Here is a 27,540-nt window from a genome sequence, read left to right on the forward strand (position 1 = left end):
CGACAGGCCAGAGACACAAGGGATAGAAACACCCTTCCTTTTCTGTTCAGTTTCCCTTTTGTCCTGCTTCTTGGTTCTCTTCACTCTGTTGAGAGCCCAAGCGGGGTAACCACAGGCTGAGAGGGCATTTCGGACATGTTTTTCCTCTTTCTTCTTGCCCTCTGAGCTGGTGGGCACACCTTGAGCTCTGTGTTGTAAGGTTCTGATCACACCCAGCTTATGCTGTAGTGGGTGGTTGGAGCCAAAGAGCAGATACTGGTCCGTGTGTGTAGGTTTCCTATATACTTCTATTTGGAGTTTCCCGTCCTCTCCTCTGATCGTGGAACAATCAAGAAAGGCCAAGCGATTCTCCTTAGAGTCTTCTCTTGTAAACCTGATATGTGGGTCCACAGCATTGATGTGATCAGAGAAGGTTTCCAGCTCTTGTTTCTTGATTGTTACAAAAGTATCATCGACATAGCGAGGCCACAGTTTTGGGGCTATGCCTGAGAATGAGGACAGTGCCTTCTTCTCAAAGTGCTCCATGTACAGGTTGGCCACTATGGGAGAGACGGGCGAGCCCATGGCACAGCCATGAATCTGTCTCTAAAATTGTCCCCGGAATTGAAAGTAAGTGGTGTTCAGACAGATGTCCAACAGTTTACATATGTGTTCAGGTGTCAGTTTGGTCCTTTCCTGTAGGGTGGTGTCTTCCTGCAGTCTGATCCTCACTGCTGCTACTGCATCAGAAGTCGGAATGCAGGTGAACAGGGACACAACATCATATGAAACCATGAGGTCATCTGGGTCCAGTTGGAGATGTTTCACTTTATCCACAAAGTTGTGCGTGTTTTCCACATGATGTTCCGAATTCCCCACAAGTGGAGCCAATATAGTTGTTAAATGTTAAAAATGTTGTTATATGATGTTAAAAATTTCTACTATGGAACACGCCTGGACGAATGAGGGATTACACCGACATATTTCTTAGATTTGGGTTTAGAAGTTCAAACCGTCGTTATTCGGTCCTAAATTGGGTCCGTCTTGGTCCTGACGTGGCCTTGATTTGGTCCTGTTTCCGGTCCTTGTTTTGTCATCTGGTGCAGGATTAGTTCGGATGTGGATCGGACTGGCTTTTTGGTCGCAGAGTGAGCCCTCCTCTAACGACAATCAATCTCTGTCAAACATAAGTGAAATTATAAACCTAAAAATGTTCTGTTCTGTGATGACATTTTAAAAAAAAATCAAAATACAAAATATATTTATCTTAACTGCATTTTAGTTCAATGAGTCGTCGAGGTGCTTTAAATTAGAGTAGTAGCATTGACCGTATTCCGGAAGTTGCTGCAAGCGTCGCCCTGAATTGTGTCCCCGCTTCTGCTTGTATTAACGAGTATAAACATAAGCCATTTTGTTTGCTAATGAACATGGGACATTTTGTGTAAATGAATTAACTTTAGAGCACATTTTCCTCTTTTCCCTCGTTCGCCGCTCGACCTGCAAGTGTCACCCCGACATAGCCGACCAGAAAAACACCAAATGCTGATTTTCTTTTGGCGGTTGTTCACGCAGAGTCGCCCTCGGACCTCGCCCTCTGTCTGAAGCGCTCGCGGCGGCAAAAATGCACATTCCACATGCCTCTTTCAGAGCTTTTTGTGAGTGTGACATCAGACGGAGGGGCCCCCGCGGTGAACCAGAAGAGGCTCCGCGAGGGGCTTCGACTCGTCTGTCCAAACACGGGCTCCGCGCCGCGTCCCCCCGCTCGCCTGTGTGTCTGCGGAGGCGGGTCGGTTGCTTTCCGGTGAAAACCATGTCAATATCATCACGCGTGTAGTTCAGCGGGTGAGAAGGTTTGAACACAGCTGTGCGGAGAAAAAACAACATAAAAATGGGCCATATGACAAAGCTAATATTGGGCTGTTTTATTCATATATATGTTATCTTTTCATCTTTTGTTGGTTTACAGCTTTTCCAACTGCACCAACGTTGTTTGCTATTTCTGTCCAATGTCTGCTTAGATGTCCACATTAATCATGGTCTCTCTTATCTTATTACCATATTTTCCGGAAGTCGCACCAGCCAAAAAACACACTGGAGTATAAGTCGTATTTTTTGGGGAAATGTATTTGATAAAATCCAAGACCAAGAACAGACATTTCATCTTGAAATGTAATTTAAAATAATAACAGATTAGAGAACATGGTGAATAGGTGAACGTATGCTAACGCTAACACCTTCAGCTACATGAGGCACAGACAGAACTGTGGTAAGTGTCTGGTATCTTAACGTAACATATGTGACCGACCGTGGGAAAAGCAGAAACAAGTCACCTCGGAGACACTTTGAGTTATTCTGAAAGTGTGAATTCAAAGCTTTCCAATGATGTCTCACTCATGCACATCTGATCATATTTGAGTAAGTTGTGGTCATTTGAATGTAAACAACTCTCAAACCCATTCACTGAGAAAATGCGCCTGAGGATTATTAAATTACATTTTGGACATTTTAAATCACAATATCCTACACGTTGTACCTCTGATGGGTAAAATGCAGTTAAGATAAATGTAATTTAAATTTTGCTAAAGATCATAAAAACGTCATCACAGAATAGCGCATATTTAAGGTTTATAATTTCACTTCCTGTTTGGAATTGATGACACTGGGCCAAAACTCATCTAATGTCGCATTTTTTTCAATTCGACAAACAAAAATATATGAGAGCGATTTATTTTGTTGAATTCATATTTAGACACTCAATATACATAAACTTTGACTGGTATGATGTCACTTCCTGTCATTTTCCAAATATTTTTTATGTTTTCTCCACAAATACTACAAATATTTATACGTACAACAGGTGTATACCAAATAAAGTCAAAATGAAAGCATCGTAAAAACCTGTCATGGGCACTTTAAGAAAGTAGAGCAGTGGGTGTGGCACGGGGAGCGGTGAAGACCTGGAATGACGGCACAGTGGCGTCTTGTCCGCGGGAGAATACTCAAATATGTATGAATGACTACAACTGAATACAACTTCCAGTGGTTTAATAAGACGGGGAAACAATCGTAATATGATTAAAAGCTCCTAAAGTCTGTGTTTCTGATCCACTGTGTGGTGGCATCAGCCCTCCTGTACGGTGTGGCCTGCTGGAGCAGCAGCATCACAGAGAGGGAGAGGAAGAAGCCGGACAAAGCTCCGTCCTGGGCTGTGCTCTGGACTCGGTGCAGGAGGTGGGAGACAGAAGGGTCCTGGCTAAATTCACATCTATGCTGGACCATGAGAGTCGCCCCCTGCAGGACACTCTGTCCGCTCTGGAGAGCAGCTTCAGTGAGAGACTGATCCACCCTCGCTGTGTGAAGGAAATGTTTCACAGGTCTTTCCTTCTGCTGCTATCAGACTCTACAACTAACACTGTTAGCCTTGAATGCGTGTATACTGTCATACCCATGTGCAATACTGACTTAATCATGTGCAATACTGACTTAATCATGTGCAATACTCTGACATACCCATGTGCAATACTGACATAATCATATGTAATACTGACATAATCATGTGCAATACTGTCATATTCATACGCAATAATGTCATATTCATGTGCATATAATTGCTGTAAATAAGAGTGTTTACTTTTGCCACTCTTTTCATTATTATTTTTGTCTTGTTATTTTATTTTTTATTTCTATTCCTTATTACGAATATGAGAGGTTTTGTCTTTAAGAGTTTTGTTTATAAGAGTTTTTTTCTATTAAGAGTGTTTTTTTTTTGTTTCCTATAAATTATCTGTTCTTTTCTTCTGTATCTACTTGTGTTGCAACACCAAAATTTCCCCATTGTGTGGACAAATAAAAGCGTATCTTATCATACATTAATGTGGAGCAATCAACATTGCAGTTGAGGTCCTCCATCCGACAGAAACGTATGAAAAAGGAAAAAAAAAGATTTTTTTCACTTTTTTCAAGGCTGTTTAGCCTTGATTTAGTCTCGGTTTTGTCTCTGTTAAGTTTTTATTGTGACAGAATGTAACTATTAGTATTAAATTGAATATAACTGAAATAATGGTGTTGAATACTATTCAAATAACACAATATCAACATTGCAATATTTAAAGTGCCCATGACAGGTTTTTACGATTTTCTACTTTTGACTTTATTTGATAGTTGTACACCAATCGAGCAGGTATTTGTGGAGAAATGTTGAAAAATCGGTAGAAAATGACAGGAAGTGACATCACACCAGGGACACTCACTCCAGTCAAAATTTATGCAGAATTTACACAAAATAAATCACTTTTTTTTAACCCTCTAAACATGAATTCAATAAAATAAAGTCGCTCTCATATTTTTATTTGTCGAATAAAAAAAAAAGTGACGTTAGATGAGTTTTGGCCCAGTGTTTGCTGGGTAATTTCCTAGTATGATGTCATCAGTTACAAACAGAAAGTGAAAATATAGCCGCAAGCGGCAATGATCGGCCCTCGCCACGCCGCCGCCACGCCGCCGCCACGCCGCCGCCACGCCGCAAGAGGAGCCCCAATTGTCCTTTTATTACGCCTACTGCTGAATCTGTGACGCTGTCACATCTTCTCCCCTTTGTTTTACCATCAAAAAGCTATTTTATTTTGAATTCTTGGCAAAATGTGCGGCTTTGCCGCACAGACACCGTGACTCTTTGAATGAAAATGTGGATAACTTTTGATGGTCTTGAAGATGAGTCTCACCAAATTTCAGGTTAATAGGGCTGACGCCCTGGGAGGAGTTTGTGAAAGTCTAAAGCGTAAACATGAAAGGTTTCGGTCATCGTTACGGCAACGCCATAACAATTATGACATGAGTCATTGACTTTTTTGATGGGGATGCTAAAATTGAGTTGTGTGTCAAATTTCATATAATTTCGCAAAACTAAACATTTAACCTCCATATAAAATCTGTAGGGGGCGCTGTGGCGCCAAATGAATTTATTTCACTTCAAGTAGGTTTAGGGCAAAGAGTTTAACAACTGATTCTAATTTGACGCAATTCGGACTTTATCTGCGCAAACGGCAGAAATTTTAAATATGGGAGATTTCTGAAATTCTAGCTACAGTTTGCGGCTTCGCCGCTCAGAGACCGTGAGAGGTATCAATGTAATTTGGATAACTTTTGATGTCCCACTCCTCAGTAGCATTTTCACCAAATTTCAGCTTTTTAGGGCCAACGCCCTGGGAGGAGTTCGTAAAAGTACGACGTTTGGAAAAACTCCGAAGTCATGTTTAGCCATTTTTGAAGCAATATGGCCGACATTTGGTTGGGCGGACGGCATTGCCGTAATAATATTTTTTACTTCTCTTGTCACCATCTACCTCTGCGCCAAATTTCATGATTCTACGATCAGATTTTTTTTGGGTCATTTCCCATCTCTCAATGCATTTTTGGTACATTTGGTGGCGCTGACGCGCCAATTTTTTTTATTTTAGAAAAGGGAAATAGCCAGAATGTAGAGAGGCACGATTTTTAGAGGTGTGCAAATTTTTGTGACTTTTCGTCAATGTTCACTGGGTGAAAAATAGGGGGGTTGGTCCCGAGAAGAAGAAAGAAAGAAAGAAAGAATAATATTCCGATGCGAAAACAATGTTTCCCATTTTTCAAATATCATAAACTATACATTTTCGGAAAGCGCTCGCGCTTTCCTACCTCATGGTGTGGGTCCCTGGTCACTGACGGGTACTTTCGATAATTTTGAGTGGGCTCCGCCCACTTTGTGTTTTTGGCCCTCTATACAGTAATAATGTTCAATTTTTGCATTACATGCTTATATGCACGGAACATGCAAGAGATGGGGAACGTATTCGTGAGCTACTTAGCGCAAATGAGTGCTTTATATGGGGATGACGACCGCTTCGCGGTCGTCATCCCAATGTAAAGTGCTCGTTTAGTGCGAACTTTTGCACGGGCTTCGCCCGTTTACAACGGTAATGTTCCATTTTCCTACAACTAATTAGTATGCACGGGGCGTGCATGAGTGGAGGAGTGCGTTAGTGAGTGTTTGGAAGTGGGCGAGCGCTTCGCGCTCGATTTCGTGCGCACTACGTGCGCACTTTCGCAGCCGTGCTTCGCACGGCCTTACGAGATTAATAGGCCTCTCGCCAGCTTGTGGCGCTCGGGCCTAATTATAAACCTAAAAATGTATGTGCCATTCTGTGATAACATTTTTATAATTTTTAGCAAATTTCAAAAATATATTCACCTTGACTACGTTCTAGTTCAATGAGTCGTCCGACCTGTAGGGGGCGCAGGTTCCAAATACCATACGTTGCCGTCGTGGGCGTACGGTCGTCAAATCTGTCATGCTTTTCTCCCCGCGCGCGCCCGCCGCTCTGCTCCGCGCGACGCTAAAGGTCCGATCGCTTACGATGGGGTTATCTATCGCCCTCTAATCCAACCAGACACCGGCATTTATCCCTTTATTACCCCCCCGAACGCCGCCGCCTCCAGTTCACCGCCCGCATATTGTTCCTTTGACATGTCGAGCTCCCAAGGCGGGCCCCTCGTCACCTCGTCCTCCCAAACGACTCTCCGATATCCCATTTCTCATTTAGCAGAAAGCGCGGATCGCCCGTCTCGGATCATTTCTGTGGGATGGATTTTCTTCTTTGGGTGCGTGTGTGATGAATGTCAAGACATAATGGGACTCGTGACATCTTTGAAGAGAGGACGCTCTAGCGTTTGTGGAATAAATTCAAGTCAACGCGGTGTCCGATTGCCCCGCGACCTTGGCTTTTTGAGATGAAGTGCGCGCGAGTGGTCGAGTGTTTGTGAAGACGTTCGGCGAAAGTGCGAACAAGAAACAGGCGCAAAAAATATTAAAGATAATCAGCTTCTCACGGAACCGCGGCACGTTCAAGGACGAGCTGCGTCTCACGGCGCTAGCGACGGCCTCGTACGTGGCGGTTAAACACGTGTTTGTGAAAGCGTGTTTTTAAACTGCTGATCACGCCACGTCCACGTCGTTTGTCCTGGTGTTACTCGTACCAACGCTCACAATCGTACTGGAGATGAACTCTGAGCCCGGGAAGACGAGCTTCAGCTTTCACGCTTCAGACAGTTGGAACAAGCTCAAGTGTAAGGTTTTATTTAACTGTTGACTTAAGTGTATAAATGTTGCACTTATGAGGTCAATTTGACTTAATTTAAATCGATTTGAGTGGAATAAAAATATCAGTCCTGTAGGGGGCGCTTTAAATGTACAAACTTTAAAGTGCTTCAATAAAAGAATAAAAAAATGATCTTAATCACTTTAATAAGAGGGTTTTTGTCGCTTCTACAACGTAATCTAGTAAAAATGGGTGAGGAACCCGTCGGCGCAGATGCAAAAAGAAAAAAGTGCTGATTTTCGAAAGAATCAAAAACCTTCAGAGACAGAAAACTCCACGAAGCCTTAACCTTGCCTGGGATTGAAAGCAGGACCTTCTCACATTGAAATTGAAAGCATGAATCATTTTGCTGGAGCACCATTTTCCTTTAATAATCGCTCCCGCTGTAAAAGATTTGCTCATTTCCCTCTTTTCATTTTCTCACAGAAGCAGCTCTTTTTCCAGTGCTCAGAATGTGACGAGGTGCGATCAGAGCACATCTCCGTCAAAGCGCTTTCTCATGTGTAACAATGGGAATGAAGCCCCCCGTCCCGAGCCCAGCGGGGGGCCTGATCCCACCCGCTGCCTGGGATGGAGTCATCAGACAGCCGTCCACACACAGCCGTCCACACACAGCCATCCACACACAGCGCCACCTGCAGACTGCATGAACCCGATGCTCGGCACTCAAACTGTGCCGAAACTGAAGATTTTATTCTGCTACTACTACTACCACTACTACTACTATTACTACTGCTACCACTACTACTACCACTACTACTACCACTACTACTACTATTACTACTGCTACTACTACTACTACCACTACTGCTACTACTACTACTACTGTTACTACTACTACTACCACTACTGCTTCTACTACTACTACCACTACTACTACTATTACTACTGCTACTACTACTACTACTACCACTACTGCTACTACTACTACTACTACTACTACTACTACTGCTACTAATACTACTACCACTACTGCTACTACTACTACTACTGCTACTACTACTACTACTGCTACTACTACTACTACTACCACTACTGCTACTACTACTACTACTACTACTACTGCTACTAATACTACTACCACTACTGCTACTACTACTACTACCACTACTGCTACTACTACTACTACTGCTACTACTACTACTACTGCTACTACTACTGCTACTGCTACTACTAGGCAAGGCAAGGCAAGGCAAGTTTATTTGTAGAGCACATTTCATACACAAAGTGCTCCACACAGCAGGGAAAATGCATTAAAATCACAAATAAATTACAGACCACACACATAGCATTCCAGACACTCCTTCCCATATTTATTTGACATTGCAGCATGACAGGCGTCTCTGGGATGGACACATCACTTTTAGATTGATTCTTTCCCATATAAACGCGCTTTCTGCAAACTGCACACGTCTGTGCTGAGCGTATGTTTCTTTTACGACGACTCTCTCGTCGACGCCTCCACCTGATGTGTGGCACTTTGTATCTTTACCTCTCGTCTGCCCCTCCCTAGATTTAGCTTTAGCTAAACTAATTGTCTCAGACAAAACTCGACCAAAGCTTTAGTATTAAAACCTGGCTATTGGTCAGTGGGCTCTTCCAGGTCTTTACAGTAGGCTAAAGGGGCTTCCACACCGCCGCGGCCGAAGCGTCCAGTTTACATTCAAAATCTATAGAAATCGCTCCGCGTTATCCGCGGAGCAATTTCTTCATTTTTGCGGCGCGATTGGTGCGTTTTCTTACGCTCTCGGCGCTTTGAGCGCGCATATGAGGCGACCGAGGCGGCCGATGCGGCCCGCGCGATGTGCTCAGATATGTTGAGGTCTCTGCAGCAGATGCGCCGCAGCCGCCACAGCAGCCAATCAGAGCTGACGCTCCAGTGACGTACGTTAGTACGTATTTCCCCTTGCATTTCCGGTATTCCCCGTGGAATTCCCCATGAAGAGCCACTTTTTCCTTGCTCGTCAACAATGGCTGACGAAAGACTGATTGTGGCCGTGTGTGGGAGAAAGGAGTGGTGGAACGGTGGAATACAGAGACAGAAACAAACCAAAAACGCAAAAACAACACTCGATATCTGCAATTTTACACAATGAAAGGCCACACAGACAACAACTCCACTGCTTATGCGACAACACCTCTACTGTGCAAGTGCGCAGACAGCTCGAGCGCTCCGTACGCGTGCCTGTGTATAGTGCCCGGGGCGTCGAGAGCGCGCGTCCACTGCGTAAACCTTTCAAATGTACACGCGCTCAAATTCTGCGTTGGGCGCGATTAGGCAGCGGCAGTCTGTACGTAGCTTTAGTGCCGACTACTGCTGCTGCTGCTACTGCTACTGCTACTGCTACTGCTACTACTACTACTACTACTACTACTACTACTACTACTACTACTACTACTGCTATTACTATTACTACTACTTCTTCTACTACCACTACTCATAGATGATTGGCCTGATTCCCAGGGTGGGCGTAGCAGGCCTGTGTTGAGGAAGTAATGAGGAGTAAAAATATTGATGCCGTGATGCGCTAATGAGCACAGACCATTGAAATAAACACAGAGCCATCTTTGGTCCATTTTCCACATCTTAGAAAGGTGAATCATGGGAGTTGTAGTTCATCATAGTGTCACAGATCTGGTGTTGTTCTGTTCTATGGAGAGGTGAATCATGGGAGTTGTAGTTCATCCTGGTGTCACAGATCTGGCGCTGTTCTGTGGTATGGAGAGGTGAATCATGGGAGTTGTAGTTCATGCTGATGTCACAGATCTGGTGCTGTTCTGTGGTATGGAGAGGTGAATCATGGGAGTTGTAGTTCATCGTAGTGTCACAGATCTGGTGCTGTTCTGTGGTATGGAGATGTGAATCATGGGAGTTGTAGTTCATTGTAGTGTCACAGATCTGATGCTGTTCTGTGGTATGGAGAGGTGAATCATGGGAGTTGTAGTTCATCGTAGTGTCACAGATCTGGTGCTGTTCTGTGGTATGGAGATGTGAATCATGGGAGTTGTAGTTCATTGTAGTGTCACCGATCTGGTGCTGTTCTGTGGTATGGAGATGTGAATCATGGGAGTTGTAGTTCATTCTAGTGTCACAGATCTGATGCTGTTCTGTGGTATGGAGAGGTGAATCATGGGAGTTGTAGTTCATTCTAGTGTCACAGATCTGGTGCTGTTCTGTGGTATGGAGATGTGAATCATGGGAGTTGTAGTTCATTGTAGTGTCACAGATCTGGTGCTGTTCTGTGGTATGGAGAGGTGAATCATGGGAGTTGTAGTTCATCGTAGTATCACAGATCTGGTGCTGTTCTGTGGTATGGAGATGTGAATCATGGGAGTTGTAGTTCATTCTAGTGTCACAGATCTGATGCTGTTCTGTGGTATGGAGATGTGAATCATGGGAGTTGTAGTTCATTGTAGTGTCACAGATCTGGTGCTGTTCTGTGGTATGGAAAGGTGAATCATGGGAGTTGTAGTTCATCGTAGTGTCACAGATCTGGTGCTGTTCTGTGGTATGGAGATGTGAATCATGGGAGTTGTAGTTCATTCTAGTGTCACAGATCTGATGCTGTTCTGTGGTATGGAGAGGTGAATCATGGGAGTTGTAGTTCATTCTAGTGTCACAGATCTGGTGCTGTTCTGTGGTATGGAGATGTGAATCATGGGAGTTGTAGTTCATTGTAGTGTCAAAGATCTGGTGCTGTTCTGTGGTATGGAGAGGTGAATCATGGGAGTTGTAGTTCATCGTAGTGTCACAGATCTGGTGCTGTTCTGTGGTATGGAGATGTGAATCATGGGAGTTGTAGTTCATTCTAGTGTCACAGATCTGGTGCTGTTCTGTGGTATGGAGATGTGAATCATGGGAGTTGTAGTTCATCCTGTTGTCACAGATCTGGTGCTGTTCTGTGGTATGGAGAGGTGAATCATGGGAGTTGTAGTTCATGCTGATGTCACAGATCTGGTGCTGTTCTGTGGTATGGAGAGGTGAATCATGGGAGTTGTAGTTCATCGTAGTGTCACAGGTCTGGTGCTGTTCTGTGGTATGGAGATGTGAATCATGGGAGTTGTAGTTCATTGTAGTGTCACAGATCTGATGCTGTTCTGTGGTATGGAGAGGTGAATCATGGGAGTTGTAGTTCATCGTAGTGTCACAGATCTGGTGCTGTTCTGTGGTATGGAGATGTGAATCATGGGAGTTGTAGTTCATTGTAGTGTCACAGATCTGGTGCTGTTCTGTGGTATGGAGATGTGAATCATGGGAGTTGTAGTTCATTCTAGTGTCACAGATCTGATGCTGTTCTGTGGTATGGAGAGGTGAATCATGGGAGTTGTAGTTCATTCTAGTGTCACAGATCTGGTGCTGTTCTGTGGTATGGAGATGTGAATCATGGGAGTTGTAGTTCATTGTAGTGTCACAGATCTGGTGCTGTTCTGTGGTATGGAGAGGTGAATCATGGGAGTTGTAGTTCATCGTAGTGTCACAGATCTGGTGCTGTTCTGTGGTATGGAGATGTGAATCATGGGAGTTGTAGTTCATTCTAGTGTCACAGATCTGATGCTGTTCTGTGGTATGGAGATGTGAATCATGGGAGTTTTGGTTCATCCTGTTGTCACAGATCTGGTGCTGTTCTGTGGTATGGAGAGGTGAATCATGGGAGCTGTAGTTCATTCTAGTGTCACAGATCTGATGCTGTTCTGTGGTATGGAGAGGAGAATCATGGGAGTTGTAGTTCATCCTGTTGTCACAGATCTGGTGCTGTTCTGTGGTATGGAGAGGTGAATCATGGGAGCTGTAGTTGCGTGTAGAAGGCAGCTGGCAGTCTTTCCGAGCAGCTGGCAGCGTGGAGAACATCTCTCCAGGACATTTCTGGGAGAATGGGCCTCCACCATCTGCACACACCGCTGTAGAATCTGAGCGAAAACACACATTCTGCTCAGTCATTTGGTTTGAGTAAAGAAATAGACAGAGCACTTTACAAAACCCAAGTAGCGGGAATGTAACTTAAAAGACATAAAACACTGACAGAAGAGATGCATCGGTCTAAACAAAATAAAAACATAAGCTGAAGAGCACTGGGACGACCTGCAGCTGATGGGCCACAACTATTGTATTATTATCATTATATAATACTACATATTATAGGGTCAGAATACTTTTCAGAATACTAAGTCAAGTATCTAGCATCTCAAAATGTCCATTATGTCTTACTGTATTCAATTCAGTGATGAGTTACGCTACAAGCAAGGGACGGTCCGATAACGAGTGAATCACACTTTGGGGTTTAATAATGGCTTTCTGGGGAAACATTTAGTTTGTCTGTGCTGACGGAGAAGATGTGCCTGTTCCATTTGTTATGTGAGGCTCAGTAATGACAGCGATATGAGCCTATTAATATTCAATTCAATTCAATTTATTTTTGTAACACTCGAAATTACAACAGCAGTTTCCTCCGAAGGGCGACAGTGAGAATGGAATAAATAATGTTCATAGGGACTTGGCAGTGTCCCAGCATCCAGTGTCCTAGACAAATGTTCCAGGGTCCCTGTCCTTAGACTTAGACAAACTACCAAACCACTTTGGGAAAAAGTATAAACCTGTAGGAGTTCCACATTGAACATGAGGGACATGAGGCAGACTGAGTGGAGCTGGAGCCACTCAGGAGGAGAACCAGTTCTTCAGGAGGAGAACCAGTTCTTTGGGAGGAGAACCAGTTCTTCAGGAGGAGAACTAGTTCTTCAGGAGGATAACCAGTTCTTCCAGGCAGATGAAGAACCGTTCATAACGAATAGAGACCGTTTTTCCAGGGAGATGGGAGCATCTGGATCCACAGGTTTGCATGTGGCTGAAACATTAATGAACCAACTACATGATACAGTATATGGAATAAAATATAAAATATTGTTGATATTAAAAGTAGTCATTATCAGAGGATAGTGCCATACTTCCCCAAGCATAGTTGCTGCTAGGGCAGCGAAGCTGAAACTGTAGGTTTTATATTTCTGTTCCGAACTGTCCTGACCATAAGCCATTTCAAAGAGGAACATTTTAAGCCTGGTCTTAAAAGAAGAGACTGTGTCGGCCTCTTTAACATGGACAGGAGCTGATTCCATAACACAGGTGCTTGCTAGCTAAACACCCTACCTCCTACTGTGCTTTTAGAGACGCTTGGGACCACCAGAAGGCCAGCATTTTGAGAGTGAAGAGCTCTGTTTGGATGATATGGTGCTATTATATTAATTCTTACCTTTTCTGCATCATTTCAACCCGTTCTGCACCTGAACAGCACATTTCTCCACCCTTACATCTCCTGCACACTCACACAGTCTAACTCATGTTCATTTGATGCACAGTGTGGAGCAGATGTTCTTTTGTGCGTCTCTAGATCTTCTGCTGCTCCACAGGCATCGTCAGCGCTAACGTGCGCCGGGCCTTCACATGTAGCTCGTTAAGAAGCCGCGGAACGCAAACCTGACACCACCACGGCCAAGAGACAGAACAAATATTTTGTTGATTAATTCACACAGACGGCTCCACAGAGGGAGGGTGAGGGAGAGAGGGAGGGAGGGTGAGGATGGGGAAGGAGGGTGAGGGAGGGAGGGAGGGTGAGGGAGAGAGGGAGGGAGGGAGGGTGAGGGAGGGAGGGAGAGCTGTTGCTTTTAGCAGTCTGGTCAAGAGATTTTGACCAGATTGTAACTGTTTTTCCTCCTCATTTACCTCCTTGTATTTAAAGGGTTTTCAAAAGTGTCAAAAATGTAATCGATAGATACTAAACCTAGTATCAAAACTCAATATTAATTTGACCAGGTATCGATACTACTGTATTTTCCGGACTACAAGTTGCTCCGGTGTATAAGTCGCACCTGCCAAAAAATGCCCAATAGAGAAGAAAAAACATAAATAAGTTGCATTTTTGGGGGGAATTTATTTGATAAAATCCAAGACCAAGAACAGACGTTTCATCTTGAAATGTAGTTAAAATAATAATAAAATAATAACAGATGAGAGAACATGGTGAATAGGTGTACGTATGCTAACGCTAACACCTTCAGCTACATGAGGCACAGCCAGAACTGTGGTAAGTGTCTGGTATGTTAACGTAACATATTAACAGTTATTCAGATATCTATAGCATAAAGAACATGCTAACAAGTTTACCAAAGCATCAGTTTTACCCCAAATCACTAAATCCACTGAATTCTTCTTCCTCTGTGTCACTTCTAAACAACTCCACAAACTCCAGAGGAAGAGGAAGAGCAGATTCTTCCTCTGCGTCGCTTCGAGCCTAGAGCGCCCTCTTGCGGCTGTCAGTGTGAAAATAACAAATTAAGAATATCACATAAGTCGCAACCTAAACTATGAAAACTTATAGTCCAGAAAATATGGTAAATGAAATCACATAAACAGGATTTGACCTTTCCTGAATGATGTATTGTCTAAAAAAAAAAAAGGTGATTATCAATCGTCGATCCTGTTCTTTTGAGTATGAAATGTTTGGCAACACTAATTAAGAGAGTTTCGCGCATGTTTGAGTAATCGTTATTCTCCGACTCTCAGTTATTTGCTCAGTTATTTCCTTCCTAAAATTAAGCAGCATTTTGTAGACATTGTGATACAAATTACATAAAAAATTCCTTGTTTAATTTTGTCGTTTTGAATCAATAACGTGATGTAAAATGTCCAAAAATATTAAATCACGATCCATTGTCATAGATTGTTACTGTAGCGCAGACAAAAGCCTTCTCTTTTACAGTTAAAGCAACGCCTTTTATGGCTGCGTTTTTTTTTATTTTTTATGTCTAATTGGGTTTATATCCTGCAGAACGTATATGCATTGCTGTAAACGTCTTGAAAAGTTAATTTCGTGCCGTACTGCAACTTTAATGGCCCCCCACTCATTAATGCGCTGGTGCATTCAGCCACATCATTGAATTCCCTTTGGTTGAAAACGGCGTCTTTCCGTCTCAGCTTCAAACTCTAAACACTTTGAGTTTTCTTTTTAAACACACCACATTTTCACATCAAACAGAGGCAGTAAAATACAGTCGAAAAGGCCATTCTTTTATCGTGCATAGTAGAAATAACTCAAATTGCGTAATTGAATGTAGCTTTTCTGGCGCTCGTCTCTGAGACGCTTTGCCTGTGTCTGTATCCATGGCGATATGCAAGTCAAATCTGTGCTAACAACAAGAATGAATTCCCCCCCCGCCCCCCCAGCAATAAAACAGGATAGATACGGTCAATGCCATACTGCGGAACATTCCAGGCAAAGCAGCAGTATCGTCACGGAGACAAGCGTCCAGCAGCCAACGTTACATGTGTTTGTAGTTCTAGATGATCTTGGATACATAATGAATGGAGAAGTATCAGGGGTATTGCTCATGCTTGGCTTAAAAGTTATTTAATTGACAGCGATCAGTGTGTGCTCATAAATAATGTAAATTCTGAAAAGAACAACATTAAACGTGGAGTTCTTCAAGGCTCTGTACTGGGACCCAAATTATTCATAATCTATATACCGTATTTTTATACATATTATATAAATCGCACTGGAGTATAAGTCGCACCAGCCAAAAAAGCATAATAAAGAAGAAAAAAACATATATAAGTTGTACTGGAGTGTGAAAATAACAAATAATATCGCATATAAGTCGCTCCGGAGTGTAGGTATAGGTATAAGTATATAAGTCTAAATATAAGTATAAGTCGCACCCCGGCCAAAATTATGAAAAAAGGTGCGATTTATAGTCCAGAAATTCGGTAAATGACATGCAAAGTCTTAAAACATCTACATTGCATCTTATTTGCTGATGACACAAGAACTTGACCATCTCTTGGATATAGTAGAAATGATCAATAAATCTGAACAAAACAAAATATATATTTTTGGAGAGAGAAAAATCAACTAAAAAAGTCCCATAAAAACTGGTAGTATGGAGTTATAAAGAATATATTCAGCAACACTTCTGGGGATTAGTATAGATGACAGTGAACTGCACCGGATATTTGTATTAATTATATTGTATTTGCTGTCTCCTGTTTGTCTGCACACGACACTCGCGTCGAGATCGAAAATATAACAATATTTCCAGTCCATTTAACTCTAGCCAAACCCAATGCGTGACACAAAGATACGTTAAAACGCTGTGTAGAGGGGCCCTAAACGAACCCTAACACTGACGAGAAACCAGCTTTAGCCATACAAACTGAATCACTAAACGTCTTTTTGTGAATTACTGAAATCGACTTTGTGTTTACAAAGTATAATTCAGGTACAATTTAGAAGTAGAAGACGTGTTCCAAAGAACTCTTTATCAACTCGGGCTGGGGGATCAAGGCCGGTCGAAACATGGCCAGTTTCTCCCTCTAGCAACCATTTTATCCTTGAAACCAGTCGAAAATACAACAAACAAGTCCAACAAGCTACAGCGACAAAACTAAATGAATCTAAACCAGTAAAAACGACAAGATTAATCCCGAAGTCGCTTGAAGTGATTCAGATTGTTTTGTAGTGATGGGTTGGAAACAGCTTTGCCACTTCCCGCACGGATCGTATTAGCATTCTTCAGATCTCCAAAAGCGCATTCTCCCATTAAATTTCCATAATCTTTTGAGGCCCGCTGTTTTTCGGCAGTTTGTGTTTGATGTTTTCACCACGATGATGACAGAATCTCTCTCTTATAATGTTTGCTCTTCTGTTCCTCCACCGACCTCGTAGAAACATTAAGATTCCACTCGTCCCGCCCAGTGAGGAAGCGCTGACCGGACACGTGCTGATGGAGTGGGAAGATTCTTGTCAAGTTTCCACATTTAATCACTTATGCTTGTCAATCATGGTTCAAAGTTTAGGTCAATGAGGATCGTACCGTCGTACATTTGGCGGCCGGGAAAAAGGTCATCACAAGATGACAAACTGCACAGACGACAAAACTGACCATGGGAAAAATCACACACGGACTCAACACCGAAACGGACATATTTAAAATAATCTGGAGTAAATGGGACAATTATTCTGAAATGTATGCGCCTTAAGCTTTCTTTTTTCCTTTTTATTAATTGGATTATTATTTTTTTTAAATGAGCCAATCTGTTTTCTCTAGCCCCGTCCCCTTGTAAGTTTTTCTTTATTTTTCTGTCTTGTTTTTTTTTTCATCTTCCTTTTTTTCAGTTTGAAAATAATAATTTATAATTTATAAAAAATAAAAAAATAATAAAATAAAACAAAAAACATAAATATATTAAATGTAATAATATGATAATAATTACAAAAATAAAATGATGATTAGGCTGAGCAAAATAATATGTATGTTTGCCGTAACCCAACCGACCCGCTATGAAACTAGCCGACTGAAGAAAAAAAAATCTGCATTTTGTTGAAAAAACGTCAAAATCTTTTATTTTTCAATTATTTCGCCGACTCACCGACCGGACTTTCCTGAACCACCGTGTCAAATATTTTTATCACGCTGGTAAACCTGACTTTCATTTCAAAGGACTGATAACGTACTGCGCACCGCATGCGCGTCTTCATTTTCAGTCCTCCACATGCGTCTGTTACAAAACAGAGAGCGCTTAAGTATCGTTATATTGCCTTTTACTAGTTGGTTTGCCCTTGTCGGCGCCACTGAATTGTCCATAGTAATGTCAGGCTCTGTCAGGGTGTGAAATTTGACTTACGCAAATGCATTCTGGGATTGAAACACGCCCAGCAGCGTCATCACAACAAACATGGTGGCGCCCGTCTCCCCCGCATGTTCCCCCCGCTCGCCTTAGCTACCAAAATAAAGGATAACGGCGTACAAAAGGTCGATTGAAATGTCTTAAAATCGTGAGATTTAGTCTCCTGATCGGGTTGATAGAGACGTTTTTCGTCATTGACTGTTGAAGCCTGACCCCTGGTGGTCACTCCGACTCAAAAAATGACAACATTTTGATCTTTTTTTTTTTTGCCTTCAAAGTAAAAAAAAAATAAGAATTTACCTACCGACCGAGCCACTTGAAAAATGTTGACTCGGGTTACAGCAAACAGACAATTTATTTGGGGTAGCCTTACATTTAATTTGTTACAATATGACCATATTTTTTAGGGTAAACTGAACATTTTGCCAGTGAATGGATTCTTGAAGAACTCTGTCAAAACGCATTGGTATCAGATCATATTACATCAGTATCGGATCATATTACATCGGTATTGGAACATTACATCGGTATCGGATCAAAACGATAATCCCCGGTATCGCCCATCGCTGGTGCTGCTTTGAAAACACTGCTTCTCTCGTTGTAGAGTTGATTTGAGTCAGAAATGCTCATAATGAGTCCGGAGTTGATTTATGAAAAAACAGCACAAAACTCCAGCTCTTTACCTTTGACGTCAAGTGTTTTTGAGGCTATGAGAGAGATCGCAGAAGACAGCCTTATAAACATGATTAATGAAACTAAATACAACTCTGGGTATGTCTTTGATGAGGGGATATTGTAATTACGTGGTTAAAAGCTCAGAAAAGTCTATTTTGCACCATGTGTGCACTTTAACATATAGATTATATTGTTGTATTTTCAATTTCAGCCTTTTCTCACCAGATGCACAACTTATTTAAGATGTGAAGCTTCAGTTACAAGTTCAGAAACATCTATTTAGACTCATTGTATTAAGCTCTTTTCACATTTCTTTTCCTCTCTTTGTACCTTCCTTCAGACCGTTTCACACCATCTCATTTTGCTTTCCCTCATCTCAATAATGCGCGTGCTTCCTCTGTCAAACAGCTGCGGGGTGCCTTGCTTAGAGGCACAGCGGACCGCCGCGCGTTAGCTCTCGCTTCAGGGGGGAAACGTGCGGAGCGCAATAAAACGCTGCCATTATTGTCGTCTGCGTCGATATCGCGGAGGGAAAATGACAAATGCACATGTCCTCGGGCGACGCGTGTTTATGAGACGAGGTGCGGCGCGCGCAGAACAAACGGATTCAGAAGCGTGTGAGACGAAAGGGGAAAAAAAGGGGTACGAAAGGGGTATGAAAGGGGACAAAAGAGGATGAAAGGGGACAAAAGGGGACCGAGGACGTCGTCAATCGCGGAACAGGAGTTTTCAGTTTCAGCTGCAGGTTTCTTGTACTGCGTAGTTTGCCGAGGCCCTCGTTGGACACGTGCCAGTCTGCTGTTTGTACAAAATGGTTTCCCGCACTTTAATCTCAAACCGCGTATGGGTTTGTGGTGCGCCGTCGCCGTGGACCTGCGTAGTGATATTATTTATGTTTTATTTCCCCCGAGCGGAACATTGTCAGGTTCATGTTCTGTAGAAACCGCTTGTTTGGACAAAAAAACGTGATGTGGTGTTGGTCGTCTTTTTTATGTTCTTTAAAACATTTTGTAATTGTTCTCTTTGGTCCCCTTTGTGTTTTTACATTCAGTTTTGACATTTGTTATTATTTATTGAACTAAAGCATTAACCATTACTATAAACACTAAAACCGTTACTTAAGGAGAAAAAAAGCTGTATGCATAAGATAAATTCCTCCAAAAACATGTGCACGCATTGAACTTCTCCACGGAGACAAGGCCAAGTTACAGGTCAGATCTGTGGAGTGGCGAGTTCGCAATAAGAATGCCAAGGTATTTTTGAGCAATAAAAACATCTGTATTCGAGGGAATGCAAGATGACTGGAATGAGTGTCCCTGGAGTGATGTCACTTCCTGTCATTTTCTACAGATTTTTCAACATTTTCTCCACAAATACTTATTGGTGTAAAACTATTATTTATACGTACAACAGGTATAAATACACAAAATATAGTCAAAATGATAATGCTAAGGCTGCCCCAAATAAATTGTCTGTTTGCTGTAACCCGACCCACCATTTTTCAAGTGGGTAGGTAGGTAGTTAAATTTTTTTTTTTTACTTTAAAGCATAAAAAAATCCAAATTTGTATGTAGAATTTAATGATAATTTGCCAATGAAATTAAGTTAATATTATCCTTTATGAAAAGAGATGCTACCGTAAATGTACAAAACAAAAAAATGAATAAGTCCACCCAATAAACTATTTTTGTACAGGACAAATTATTTTATTTTTGGCCATTTTCATGTCGTAGAATCGTCGACGTCTTGGTCATCATGACAAATTCTGCATTATTCAGCCACTATCAAATCCCGTTTTTTCTATTCTGCCAGTGACACGCAGTGACCGCCAGGGGTCAGGATTCAACAGACAATGAGTTGAACGTTCTCCGCTCGTGTTAAGTTTCACTTTCATCTCTTTTTCGGCTTCGTAATATTTTTAGCGAGTTCCAGTGACACAAAATTATTCAACACGGCACTTTTTTGAAAAAACAGTCGGTGAGTCGGCGAAATTTAAGAAAAATAAAAGAATTTGGCATAATTTTGACAAAATGCGGATATATTTTTTTTCAGTCGGCTATAATTTTGACGGCTCGGTCGGGTTACAGCAAACACACATATTATTTTGCTCTGCCTAATGATAAAATTCTTTCAACCGACAACAATCGCGTCTTGGCACCAACTCCTGAGGCTGTTGTGAAAATATAATCCCGCTTTCGGTTATTTACACTGACAGAGAAGACGTCTGTGTTTCCTGCAAATCGGCCCACGTCGTTACAGAACCACAAAACCAGCGTTTTCGTCTTCACTGGTGCGACGACTTTACCGAGCCTAAGCCATCTCGCCTGTCGTTCCGTGATTACAACCTTCTCCTTTAACTGTTCTCAAGCGCTTTCTGGATTATCCTTAAAAGAACTTCCACTTGAAGCCTCGAAATCTGCGGCGGCGAAGACTCCGGAAAACCGCGCGAACAAAACTCGCTTTGAGGAAAGGCGACGTTAAAGCCGCCATTGCGCCGCACATGACAAAGTCGCTGCTCGGCTCCGTGCGAGCGCCGCTCCCGTCCAGAGGCATTAGGTCTGAAAGTGACGAATGCTGCGTGGAGCGTGAAATGGGTTCATATAAACGCCGGGCGGGAGGCGGGAGGCCCTGAACCGCGCCCGCTTCTTAATGCCATCTGTTGTTTCGTTTTTACATTTCTCTTTTTGGAACGGTGAAATGTTTGAATCTCGCATAGCTCCAAAATAACGAGAAACAAATGATGCGTCACAGTAAAACTGCAGAAAGGAAAAGGAAAAAAAGAGTGCACTGGCATTATAAAGGGAGCAAATGATCCGGAGCTCAGGCGAGACATTTCGCCGGCTCTCGCAGAAGATGCCTTTTTTGTTTTGTTTGGGGGAAAATGCAGATTTTTGTCTCGCGGCCGTTCAAGTCGAAAATCGCTTTTTCTGAAAAACTTTGGGAGTGAATATCCAAAAGAAATGAATGAAATTAAATGACTCCTCTAAGACAATTCTTCCACATGACTTTAACTTCATGAACTGCTGTGCGTCTTTTGTAGATTGAGAAGTAGAAGTACTACTGATAGTACTGCATGTGGCGACGGAGCCTGTATTTCTGTATTATTAGATTCATGATGTTCATCGCATTGGCCGACGAGCGTTAACGGTCGATATCAAACTTTGACCTCCACTTTGGAGCGCCGCTAACGTAATAATCAAAGCACTTTTGAGGTTGAGTTAAAGGAGTTCTGGTTTTTATAGTTTGTCGTCACGTCTCCTGTCCTTTTGCTCAGTTTTATTTTGAAAATCACTCATCTTGTTTCTGTTTTCTAATTTACTTCCTGCTTTTGATTACAGCCCCGCCCCTAATGTGCTACACCTGTTTCACCGTTCACTTGGGTCGTCCCTTCCTCGTTTGGCAGCGTGTCTTTTCTTTGTGTCCTTATGTTGAATGTCTGTTACGTTTTGACTTTGGGTCTGTTTTTAGAGCCAATCTTGCGTGACGTTTGGAGGCTAATGCTAACTCTCCCATTGAACATGTATTGGAGCTAACTTATGGAACAGTGCTAGCTTTTATGAAAGTTCTGTTCACAAACACTGGAAGAGTCTACTGTTTTAGTTTTTTTTTACTTTTTTCTTTGTCATTAAACTGATTTAGTTGCTTCTTCAAACTGCGTCAGACTGTGACTCAGATTTGACTCGATCAGAACGTCTTTGTTCATGCAGCGTGAACAACCTCCTCTTTTCAAAGTCACTCAATCACTAGTTTATAATATAATCTTAATTTGATGAAATCTCGTAGTGAGAACTCTTCTTTGTCAGGTTATTGTCTTGGCAGGTTTTTTTATATTCAAGCTGGATAAGAGTAATGCCATACTGTGGGACATTTCTCTCTCCCCAGAATAATAAACTCGGGTATAATAAACCGTCATATTTAGAGTTTTAGTCACATGGCTTTCTCTTGCTGATATTTCTAGGACAGATAATATATATGTGCATGATTTAAAATAGTAAATCTTTGGTTCTTTTATCGTAATAAAGCCTGTTTTACCCTTGACGCTCGTAAACGTCTGGTCTCGGCCACTTTTATGGCTCTGTTGGATTATGGCAGGCGCTTTATATAAATGCAGCTGCAGAATGTCTGAACTCATTGGATTCTGTGTGTCACTGAGCTCAGAGTCACAGCAGGTTGTAGCAGGCTCAAACTCCACTGTGAACTCTGCCAGGCCTGGAGGGCCTCCTTTGGTGCAGGAGCTTCACACGCTGGATGTTTGTGGTGAATAAAGTCATATGTAAATGTGTGCAGAGAGCGGTGGGTCATTATGTCTGTGAACTGACTGGGAAAAGAGAGATTTTTCCTAAGCTGCTCCTGCATGGACTTGAGGTTGGGAGAACTGGTCTTGCTTAGAGGTTTTGCACTATATGTGAACTGTTTTTATTTGGTTCTTTATTGTGTAAATGTCTTTTAGATTTATGTGCTTTCATATTTTTCACTTTGCCCCAGGTCATATCAAGCTCAAATGGTTAAATAAAGGTTCATAAATAAATACAATCCATGGATAAAATGGTGAATACAGGCTGCGAAATAGACAGGGGCCCGGGGCCCGCAAGCATTTGAATCTCCGGCGGGCCCGCGGTTTGAAATAGGAGGGGGCCCGCCATGCTCCTCCTCGAAAAAAATCGAGATTTAACTAGTAATTTGGCCATATTCGGGGCATTTTCATCGCTTAAGTTTCGTTTTGACAGACATGCCCACTTCGCACATCTTCTCGCCTCCCATTGGCCGAGCGGCGCCGAACGGCGTGCTGCGTTCGTGTTGCGTTCACATGTCCTCGGAAATGCCCGGTCTAATTTTCGGGGCAATGTATATCAGTTAGTAGTTTATTTTGTAGGACGTGATTTCATATATTCCACAAGATCTCCTTGTGTCAAATGCTGTAAACAGTATTTATTTGTATCTAAGAAACATGATTATATTGAATTAAACAGTTTTAAATCATGATCTCTGGTTTATATGATTCAGTATTTGTGCTCTTCATATCAAATAACATATAAAAGTACTTTAAATTGTTTTACATGCTAATAACCAGGTTTAAAACAACACATTTATCTTGTTCTTATGACACCGCGATGCCGCGTGCGCTTGTGGGCCCCTGAAATTGCTTGGGGCCAGGCCCCTAACTTTGAAAATCTATTTCTCAGCCTGGAATATAGTGAAGAAAATAAAGACCTAGTTCAGGACAGCGCACATACCGGCTTTGCTTCCTTGATCACTAAAAGTTATTTCTGGACTCGTCAATATTTAACCTTTTAATAATCATTACTTTATATCATTTATGAGGAGCACACTGATGAACTAAAATATAAAATACATGCATTTTATCATTATGTTTTAAAGATGTTATTGCTCGAAGGCTTTATTAGACAGGAAAAGAGAGTGTGAAATGGGGGATGGAAGAGAGGGGAATACATGCCATGTCAGAGTGGGACTCACGACACTGCGGCCGGCTGCACTTGAGCCTGGCATATGTGCGCTGCGCCACTCAACCACCGGGCAGCGCAAAACACAGGCATTTCAAACTATAGAAAAGTGTTTACCACAAAACTCTATTTACCCATGAATCATATTTCCATGACATGCCTGGACGTCACATGACATTGGCTTTTATCACAGCACACATTATATTGGCTTTACTGTTCACATTTGCACAAGGCCAAAGCCATTTCCGTGTGAATGAAACACAACAAGTCTGTTATGGATGAATATGAAAGGTCTATTCAAGAATGTGTGTTTCCTTGATCATAAGCAACAGGGTTTTCAAAGTATTTATACTATTCTGGTTGGATTGGTTAGCGTAAAGTCTATATTAGTAATTACTTATGTTGATTTGTTTTGTTTGCGTATTTTATTTCCCCACTGTGGGAGAAAAAGGTTAAGGCTTTTTTGCTCTGTACAGTTTTTTTTTTTTTTTAAACTAAATTCAATTAAATAAATAAGATTATACATATTTTATTGTCTGTCCCAGCAGGTGACAGCAATTTCTCACTGCACTGCGTTTTATTGAGCACACTATCAAAGGATGGAGGGATATTGGTAAATTGATGTGAGAACAGTCGGTTTTCTCTCAGTGCCTGTCAAACCGCGACCTCAGAGGGGAATCAAGGAAATAATTCAATACCTTTTTTATGCGATTCACGACACAAAACCAATGATTTTATTCCATATTTTTATCTTTTCTTTCTTTTAAATGTGTTCACAAGTCTCTTCCTGCGAGTCAAGGTCGAGTCTCAAGTCCGAGTTTCTCCATGAGTTATACAAATAAAAACGATTCCGCAAAAATGTGAAATTGATGTAAGGCCTATTTTAAAATAACCAGAGAAATTGGAACGTGCTCTGGCGCCATTAACTTCCCCAAAACGCCTAAATCCTCCCTTACAGATAAAATACAAGCTTTTAGTTTCTATCATCCTAAAGTGTCCAACTTTGAACTTGCAGCTCTTCTCCTCCAGGATTAAATCATTAGTGTGTGATGGGCGGACGTCTTGGTAATGCATGAACCGCAAACTGTATCGCTGCTAAAATGCTTGTTAGCGTCCTTAGATTCTCTGAACACTTCATCCTCTCTGTAGCGCTCGGACTCAGACTTCTGACTCGAGAGCAGGGCGTGTTGTAGCTTAAGCTGTGGCGAGTGGCAGCGCAGCTCTTCAGTCCGTGTGCGGTGCCGCTGCGTGTGTCCGCCGGCGAGAAATGAGCCGAAAGCATAAACGCTTGTCACGTTTAGAAGTGCGTGAAAGTCTTCTAACGCTCATGAATCCCAAGTAACGAGTCCGAGTCCCCAAAGGCACAAGGCTGGGTCAATTCGCAAGTCTCTAAGAACAGGGACAAGAAAAGAAAGAAGAGTAGGCGATCTCATTTCAATCTACAGCAAATCCTCTTTCAGTAAAACGCACTCTGACATTTTTTTATCGTTTTTTAGTAAGAAGTGGGAAATGGTTATAAGAGAGATCCATTTCAAATGTAGAAACCTTTGTTAGAACTATACATTCTAACTTGCTTCTCGTTTGTTCTTCTTCAGACGGACTGCTCCAGCGACAGTGAGAGCGAGGACAACTTCATCATGGTTCCTCCTCGGGATCACCTCGGTCTGGCCATCTTCTCCATGCTCTGCTGCTTCTGGCCCTTAGGCATCGCGGCCTTCTACTTCTCACAGGGGGTAAGAGTCACGGACGCTAAAACACGACGACGCGCACACAACGACACGCGCTCTGGCACAAACTGTGAGTCTTTGGAGTCGTTTCCGTCACACGTGGACGGAACTACATCTGTTTGTTGACAAATGAGAGGAATTGTCTTTTGTCAACCGTCTGTTCAGAGGAATCAAACACCTCTTTTGGCTTGAAAGGTTGGAACTCTGTTAACCCCGAGTTGATAAAATAAAAATACCACTTAGGTTTGATTGCAGACATTTACTGATATGGATTCCACTTGGACTTTTTTACTTTATGACAATCTCATTTTGGAACTGTCAAGACACAACATATGCTCAATTTAGTCGCACAATATGTTTTAGCAGCTGCTGTACTCATGCTTATATTTATCTTACAACAACAAAAAAAGAAAAAAACACAAAAAAAGCAGGTTTTCGCTTTGTTGATTTTATTGTTAGCACTTATAATGCAAGTAAAACCGGCCAAAACTAGTCACAGCTTCACAAATAGCCCAGCTTTTCGCTCCAGAAACAGCTTCAGTTTTAATTGGAAGGCATTTTCATCGGGCGCTTTAAGAAAAAACATGTGATTAATCAGCAGTTGATGAAGAGAAATCAAACTATAGCTTGTACTTGAGATGATGAATTAGATGATGAATGCAGATTTTGGAAGAAAATAAATTGAATCAAATACTTCAGGCTTGTTTATGGCAGATTAAAGCTGCATTGCCTGATTTTCAAACCGGAAAATGAGGAAGTCTGTATATAAATCTATCCAACTAGATCCCAGTGCTCACAAAAGGAAAGAAGAACATCATGATGATGAACAGCCAAAGAGCTGTCAGTCATTTATAAAGCGGTTTACGACTTACTTCCCGGGTTGTGATCTGTAAAATACTTTATTATTAGGTGACAGACTTGTTTTGTAGAATTTCAGCACCACGGATAGCTCACTCTAAAAACAGACAGCCAATTTTGCATACAATCCAGTTTTTTGTGTCACTTTCTTTCCACCATCTGTCGACGCAAGAAAAAACAAGATTGACGTAGAAAGACGTGACGGAAATAATCTGTTTGATAACATTTCAGCACCACGGACAGCTCCCTTGAGAAACGTGAAATTTGTGTTGTCAAGTTACTAAAATCTCAAACTCTCTGGATACAAAGGAATAGATGTAATTCTCAATGCTGATTTGATAATGATGAAATGTCCTTTTTGGTCAATGTTTTGAACATTTACAACCCAAAATAAGTGACATTTCTACATTAAACCATGTGGTCTTTTACTAGTTCTGATCAAGCCCAATATCATTGTAAAACTGTACTGCAAATGCCACATTTTATAGATTTTTGTAGTATCAATACTTGCTCAAAGGAGTAGCTAGTTTTGATACTAGTTTTAGTATTGATTAGTGTCTAATTTCCAATACTTTTGGCAACCCTACGTGGAATCATTTTTATTTTATTTAGTTGTTACTCATATACAGCAACCACTAAACTCCACAGTGCAGTACACTAAACTCCACAATGCAGTACACTACTTTTAGATTGAGAGTTCCCTGTTTACTTAAAAATACTAGGCTTTACTGTTCATTATTATTTTATTTGTTATTTTATTTTAATCATTTGTAAGCAAACTGTGACTCAAGGCAAACATGATTCGGTCAAATTTATTAATTCATTTATTTATGCAGCGTGCATGAACAATCATCTTTTTAAAGTCACTCAATCGCTTGTTTCAAAGTCTCAAATGTGCACTATATATGTACTTACTATATTTCTATTGGAACAAGCAAGTGCTAGTGCAAGTGTTTATCAGTCAGGTGTTCCCTCATCAGGATTTGTGTTAGCACACTGGTATTGGGAACCATGTTATTACATCACGCTTA

At 41.7% G+C, this 27,540-nt stretch overlaps 1 protein-coding gene across 1 annotated transcript in view; it reads left to right on the forward strand.

Moving 5' to 3' along the window:
• Positions 1 to 27,540, forward strand: part of syndig1l (synapse differentiation inducing 1-like) — a 92,556-nt gene that overhangs the window by 33,455 nt on the left and 31,561 nt on the right. The window contains exon 3 of the mRNA XM_072439796.1: positions 25,520 to 25,657. Coding sequence (XP_072295897.1) covers positions 25,520 to 25,657 — 138 coding nt within the window. The remainder of the gene's footprint in view (positions 1 to 25,519; positions 25,658 to 27,540) is intronic.

This window comes from Eucyclogobius newberryi, unplaced genomic scaffold, assembly GCF_026437365.1.
Source record: "Eucyclogobius newberryi isolate DKJ021-1_F unplaced genomic scaffold, fEucNew1.0.hap1 SCAF_1, whole genome shotgun sequence".
NCBI classification, from domain to species: domain Eukaryota; kingdom Metazoa; phylum Chordata; class Actinopteri; order Gobiiformes; family Gobiidae; genus Eucyclogobius; species Eucyclogobius newberryi.